Source organism: Triticum aestivum, chromosome 6B (genome assembly GCF_018294505.1).
Source record: "Triticum aestivum cultivar Chinese Spring chromosome 6B, IWGSC CS RefSeq v2.1, whole genome shotgun sequence".
Lineage (NCBI taxonomy): Eukaryota > Viridiplantae > Streptophyta > Magnoliopsida > Poales > Poaceae > Triticum > Triticum aestivum.
In genome coordinates this window covers 150,712,189-150,719,610 of record NC_057810.1, presented here as the reverse complement: position 1 = coordinate 150,719,610, position 7,422 = coordinate 150,712,189, and the positions used below count along the sequence as shown (strand labels likewise).

Here is a 7,422-nt window from a genome sequence, read left to right as displayed (position 1 = left end):
GTGAGAGGTGAGGCGAGGCTACCAACTCCCCAGTAAAGAAGATTTGGTGGCACCACATATCAGGCCTTACATATTATATATGTGCGTGTATCATATTAGAATTAATGACTCTTTAATTACTGATAAATATTTATATCTTTGTTTTCCGTGGCAACGTAAGGACACTCACCTAGTGATCAACAAACATTAATGTAACATATTATATAACATTAGTGATCAACAAACTATAGATTGTAACATTTATATGAGAAGGAATCGGTCAATCTCTAATTAATCTCTACAAATATTTGATGGCAGCACATATCAGGCATTACATATTATATAATATGTGTGTATCATAGTAGGATTGATGACTCTTTAGTTATTGATAAATATCTACTCCCTCCGTTCCTAAATATAAGTCTTTGTAGAGATTTCACTATGAACCACATACGGATGTATATAGATGCATTTTAAGTGTAGATTCATCCATTTTGCTTCGTATGTAGTCCACCTAGTGGAATCTCTACAAAAACTTATATTTAGGAACGGAGGGAATATATCTTTGTTTTTTGGTGCCAACGCAAGGACATTTACTAGCGATAAACAAACATTAATGCAACGCCAACCATAGATGGTATTCGTGCATTAGTGTACGACCAGAAGATATGATACGAATTGATTAACCTCCCCCTTGGCCAAAGAACCGCTGGCTCACGCGTATATATATAATTATACGAACACCATCACACAACACACAAAGCATCATTCACCATCTAGAACAAGAGGATTAATTAGCTAAGCCAGTCATTCACCATGGCACATGCTAGGAACAACACGCAATTTCTGTGCTTGGCCGTAGCTCTTCTAGTCACGTTGGCCTCCCTGACCTGCAACGCCAAGGGTATGTAGAGTAGTATTTCTTACTACGTGATGCTTCATTCTTCCATTGTTTCTTTCATATGAAACAGCCACGTGCTAATTGTCTGTCCCTTCTTTGCGGGCGTGTGCGCATGCAGACACGGATCCTAACACATACAGTGAATCTGTGTCGAAATGCAAGAGACCGATGGATGATTATGGCATGCGCAACTGCGACAAAGTATATTGTGCAAGGAACAACACGGAAACTAACATATACTGTCAATCTATGTGGGAATGCAACAGACCAGTTCATGATTATGACCAGCGCAAGTGCCGAAACTTCTGCGTAAGCATGGGCTACAACTACCTCAGGAGCTATTGTGAGCACCACCCCTACCCGTATTGCTGTTGCCATAAGTAGTCTCAGTTCGATGACTTTGGGGTGATATCTGCGTGATGATGTTTGTCATGTGCTACTTAGAAAGCTATAGATGTGTGTGTGTGTGTGTGTGTGTGTGTGTGTGTGTGTGTTGGTCTCATCCATTGTAATAACCAAATGATTTCATCATCACTTTTCGTGGAATAAAGACGATTTCCCCGCAAAAATGAAAGAAATAAAGATGAGTAGTTTCTGTCACGACAGACTCAGCAGAGCAGGAAAGAAGAAGAAAGCACAAGAAGTAGCATGGACTTCCCAGGCTGTGGACGTCGGGATCGCGACAGAAAAATCCCAGACCAAAGTCTAAAGTGTTGGCCTGTACTTAAACTGAGTGAAAAGAGAGGGCAACAATCGAAGGGCGCAGGTAGACGGCGCTTCTTGCGCCCCTTCGCCCAGGTGGCGCACGCAGCCACACTCTTGGGCCCGACCCAAACACGTGCTCGCTGACTCTATTAGGCTGCTTCGGTTCTCGACTGATCGTTGAGTTCGTTGCTGACTGGTCATGGTTGACCGGTCAACCATTGACTTAAAAATAATAATTAAAAACACCTTTTTTGATAAAAAATTCAAGAATTAAAAAATGTACATGAATTTGTGAAAAAGATCATGAAATTTGAAAAGTTCATCTTTTTTTAAAAAAGTTCACAAAGTAACAATAGAAGTTCATAAATTTGAAAAAGTTCATCGAGATTTGTTTTGAAAAAGCGCAAAAATGAAAAATACATCTATTTTGAAGAGAATTTCACATATTTAAAGAATTAAAAGAAAATAACGAGAAAAAATCGAATTAAACACACAGAGCATCCATCGACCAAAAAGACAATACCGTCTACTCCCTCCTTCCATTTATACAGGGCCTAAGTTTTGAATCTCTCATACCAAGGCTGTTGCACAAAAAGAGGAGCAAATATTGGAAATAGTACTTGGCCAACCAAATCGCAAGCAAATTTTTTTGGATGCCGTGCAACCCGCTCTCCTCCCTCTCTATTAATCCCTCCATGCAACTTCCTCTCCCCCTTTTTCTGCATGTAGCTCAAAAATAACTCCTCCACGCCTTCATGCATTGGCCAAAAAAGAGCTCGCTCCTGCTACTTCCCCTTTTTCTGCATGCATGCAAATAAATACTGCCGGCCATCGCGTTTTCACAGGGACGACCACGCGCAACCTGCGAGGGGGAATTAACTGGGAGACGCATCGGTTAGCTCGTTTGGCCTTGTATAGATGGAAAAATAAAATTTGGGTTAGGCCTTATATAGATGGAAGGAGGGAGTAGAAGAAGAGGATTAATTAGCTAGCGAGTCATTGGCACATGCCACGAACACACAGAGTTTCTGTGCTTGGCCGTAGCTCTTCTGGTCATGTCGGCCTCCATGTCCTGGAATGCCAAGTGTATGTAGAGTACTCCCTCCATTCCCTTATACTCCCTCCTTCCATTTATACAGGGCCTAAGTTTTGAATCTCTCATACCAAGGCTGTTGCACAAAAAGAGGAGCAAATATTGGAAATAGTACTTGGCCAACCAAATCGCAAGCAAATTTTTTTTGGATGCCGTGCAACCCGCTCTCCTCCCTCTCTATTAATCCCTCCATGCAACTTCCTCTCCCCCTTTTTCTGCATGTAGCTCAAAAATAACTCCTCCACGCCTTCATGCATTGGCCAAAAAAGAGCTCGCTCCTGCTACTTCCCCTTTTTCTGCATGCATGCAAATAAATACTGCCGGCCATCGCGTTTTCACAGGGACGACCACGCGCAACCTGCGAGGGGGAATTAACTGGGAGACGCATCGGTTAGCTCGTTTGGCCTTGTATAGATGGAAAAATAAAATTTGGGTTAGGCCTTATATAGATGGAAGGAAGGAGTACAATGCTACAAATTCATATTACAGGTACCAAGATAAAATTTAATGACTGCTTTGTAAGTCATCTTTTCTTCTCATTAAGCGGGATCATTAATACGCCATAAGCATGCAACGAATGAATGGAAAGGAAGTAGCTGAGTGTCTTTATGACTACATGCATGTAAGTGTTAAAAAGTTGCTAGTACAAGAAAACATCATTAATTTTTGTCTCGGTTACTGTTGATGGCCTTGTATTGATGCAAAATATATTTTTGATAGTGGCCTTGTATAAGGAAATGAAGGGAGTAGTATCTTTTACTACGTGATGCTTTATTCTTCAATTATTTCTTTCACATGTAACACACACGCACTAATTATTCATCCCTTTTGTGCGTGCGTGCGCATGCAGACACAGATCCTGACACATACTGTGAATCTATGTGAAAATTCAAGAGACCGGTGCATCATTATGACCAGTGCAAGTGCCGAAACTTCTGCGCAAGCAAAGACTACGACTACCTCAGAAGCTATTGTGAGCACCACGGAGGGGCTCGGGCTGCCTGTTTGGCGCTCGGGCGGCGGCTTCGGCTGCGAGGATGATTGGTGGGCTTGTCAGTGCCGGTGCGGGATGATGTGCAACCGAGGTGGTGTGGGAGCTCGGGTGAAGACTCTGTCTCGGCCCTGTGCCGTGACCAGCGATGGCGGCGGCTGTGGCCGTCGTGACCTTCCTGGAGGCATCGCTGATTTGCTGCCGCACTCCTCTCGAACGGATCCGGCCATCTCGGCCTCTTCAGGGGAAACCCTAGATCTTATGATCGGACGATGACGGCGCCTTGGTGTCGTTTTCCCTCTTGGGGGCTTCGTCTTGGAGCTCGGCATCGGCAAGCGGGACCGGTGGTTGGTGGCGTCCAGGCTTCTGTGGCAACGATGATGGTGGGAGTGATGTCGGCGACGCGGCAATGGTTGCGGTAGTCGGCTCTTCTTCGGCGTGTCCACGGTATTGCCTCGGTTTGCTTGTTGCTATGGAGTCGAAGCTGCGGCGGCGAGGCCCTGTGGCATACGATGACTGGCTGCAGGTTGCCCATTCGGCGATCTCCCGTGGCGCCAGCCGTGCCTGGTTTTGTCCTACTGAGTTCTCCGTCAGAGTTGAAGCTGCGCTGGCTGGCCGCAGGAGGCTGAGGTTTTGGCATCGATCTTCATGCAGCTTCACGTGTCCGCTACAGTGTGGGTTGAGTCGACGATCGCCTACGGCGAAGTGGGAGTCGTTTGCTCAGAGTGTAGGGATGGCGATGACGCCTCTAGGGGAGAAGTGATGACGATGACGCCTGCGTGCGGTCTCGTGAGGCCCTCTTTGGAGTGGTGTGCGTGGGGCTTTCTATATGTGCCGCTCAGCGGTTGTGAGGGTTTTAGCCCGGTTCTCCATAATTAATTGGGCAATCTGGTATTCGCTCGGTTTTCCCTAATTAACCGAGCAACTCTCTTCTGCTTAATTAATCAATGAGACAAAACTTTTGCCTCCGTTTTAAAAGTTGTGAGCACCACCCCTACCTGTATTGTTGTTGCCATAAGTAATCTCAATTTGATGACTTTAGGGTGATATCTGGATGATGATGCTTGCCGTGTGCTATTTAGAAAGCTATAGATGTTTGTGTGCGTGTGTGTGCGTGTGTTTGTCTCATCCCATAGTAATAACCAAAGTATTTCATCATGACTGTTTGTGCGATAAAAATGATTTCCCCGCAAAAAGGAAAGATAAAGATGAGTAGTTTCTGTCATGACCACCGTGACTTAGTGCAGAGCCGGAAAGAAGAAGAAAGCACCAGAAGTAGCCTTGGCTTGCTAGGTCGTGGACGACGGGATGGTGGCAGAAAAAGCCTAGAGCAAAGCCTAAAGTGTTGGCCTGTACTTAAATTGAGTGAAAGAGAGGGCAACAGTCAAAGGGCGCGGGAGCTCCTAGACGGCGCTTCACACGCCCCTTCACCGAGGTGGCGCACACAACCGCACTCTTGGGCCCCACCCAAACACATGCTCGCTGGCTCGGTTAGGTCGCTTCGGTTGTTGACTGGTCATTGGGTTCGCTGCTGAGAAGTCATGGTTGACAAGTCAACCATTGACTTTTAGAAAATAAAAATGTTTTTTGGTAAAAAATCAAAAAAATCGTGAATTAAAAAATGTACATGAACTTTCAAAATAGTTCATCAAATCAAGAAGTTCATTAAATTAGGAAATAAGTTCATTGTTTTTTAAAAAAGTTCATATATTTACAAAAAAGTCTTAAATTTGAAAGAACTTTATTGATTTTTTAAAAAGGAAAAATTTGAAAAAATAAATTGATTTTGAAAAGAATTTCACACATTTAAAGAGTGCAATGAAAATAACAAGAAAAAATCGAATAAAACACATAAAGCATTCATCGACCGAAAAGACAACACCGTCTAGCAGGGGAGGACCCAGGAAGAAACTTGAGAGGGGGCAAATATGTATGGCCATATTCATGAATTCATAACACAAGTATCCATATAAACTAAAGCTTGAGCACAATCACTTCATTCTACACAAGATTATCATGTTCATTGTGAACTGAAAGAAAACTAACAATACGAAGAAAATGACTTACATCAGTATGTCGATATCTTATTCCAAAGTTGCAAAAGCAAACATTGACACATTGTTCTAAAAATCTAACCTGCAACATGCAAGAAAAAAATCATTACCAAATTAGAAGAGAATTAAAAACATTGAAGGATACCAATATTACAAAAGAAAAGGAGCTTTAGCACAATACCTTTTATTTTATCCAACAGTGATCTTTCACCTCAAGAAAGTGTTTAACCATAACTTAATTAGAAACTGTATACAACAATTGATCTTCACTAAAATACTGATTGACCTTATCAACCATCATTGGCTTAAACTTTCTAGGAGTAGGCCCATGAGCCCCCCACATCAAGTTTTTTCTTCTTACATCACCATGCTGGTTGGGAATGTAGTATGCAATCCTCTTTCATTTTAGATGGATCCCTTAAAGCTAGTTCAAACCAACTAGTTCATGAATCTTGGAGGTTGTTGATTTTTTGAAGAACCCCCCCCCCCCCCCCCCCCCCAGCTTCCCAACAACTTTGAATGCCAAAAAACTAACACGTTAAACAAATTATGAAATCACCAAACATCATACACAAAGATGAAAGTGTACTAGGAACTAGGAAAAAATAGTAGATGATATGAATTAAATTGGAGCGTGTCAGTCTGGAGTAGCCAACTTTACTTGTAAAAAGAGAGATGCATACTAAATTTACATGTTGCAAATAAAATGTTTGAACTGACCTAGTCATCTAAATTTATACAAAAGTCAATGAGACTAACATGATTTCTAACCTAGAAGTTGCAAGCGAACAAAAAATTTGACAAGAAGAAACCCTAGAAGAACTGTATTGTTTACCTTGATATCAATTAGAATGAGGGAATTCCAGAATTGGTGATCGGCTTCCGTTGCGGTGTCGTCGTGTAGATGGGCAACGGCAAGTCGCCGATTGTCGGCATGGAGCAGGCGACTGCACGAGGCCACGATCACCTGAGCGGCGAGAGGTATGGGCGGCCGGCGTCTGGTGCGTTTCTGACTTCGTCGTGTGCGTGCGTGAAGCAGGCCGCAGGTTTCCATCAAGTGACGCAATCGTAGCCAGGCTTGCTGGCACTTATTAGCGGGCTCGGGCGTAGCCTATCTCTTAAGCCTGCTATTTCTTTCATGATGGGCTACATGTACAAATCTGGCAATTTCTTTGATGTAGTCTTGAAAATAAACAAAAAAAATGGTCTGAGTGGGGGCAAATGTATTGGGCCAAGCGGGGGCGCACTCAGCTAGGCAGGACTAGTCATAAGCGAACGTGGAAATCGAGTGGGGGCAGCTGCCCCCACAGGCCCACAGTCTTCAACGTGCGTCCGCCCCTGCCGTCTAGAAGAAATGATTAATTAGCTAGCTAGTCATTCGCCATGGTACATGCCAGGAACAACATGAAGTTTCTGTGCTTGGCCGTAGGTCTTCTGGTCATGTCGGCTTCCGTGTCCTGCAGTGCCAAGGGTATGTATAGTAGTATTTCTTACGCAAAATGCCAATGGCGGGTGACCTCCATGGAGGTGGTTATTTTGACAAAGTCAAAAACCATATTTTAAAGTTTCAAAAAAATCTGAAAAAGATCATACATGTTCATATGGATGTATCATACATGTGTGTAAATTTTTAAGATGATATATATTATGGTGAGAGCTACACAAAAAAGAGAAAATTGCGATCTGAAACTGATGAACA

General features: G+C 43.2%; 1 protein-coding gene and 1 long non-coding RNA gene across 2 annotated transcripts; one reads left to right on the top strand and one right to left on the bottom strand.

The window, feature by feature from the left end:
• The first annotated feature begins 745 nt into the window (after positions 1-745).
• LOC123134643 (uncharacterized) lies at positions 746-1,347 on the top strand. Its single transcript, XM_044553853.1, has 2 exons — positions 746-883; positions 999-1,347. Exons 1-2 carry the CDS (start codon positions 796-798, stop codon positions 1,262-1,264), a joined length of 354 nt encoding a protein of 117 aa, XP_044409788.1. The 5' UTR covers positions 746-795; the 3' UTR covers positions 1,265-1,347.
• Positions 1,348-5,639: 4,292 nt separating this feature from the next.
• LOC123133814 (uncharacterized) lies at positions 5,640-6,748 on the bottom strand. Its single transcript, XR_006465395.1, has 2 exons — positions 6,559-6,748; positions 5,640-5,805 (listed from the first exon to the last, which is right to left on the bottom strand). It is a non-coding gene; the product is annotated as an uncharacterized lncRNA (long non-coding RNA).
• Positions 6,749-7,422: the final 674 nt, after the last annotated feature.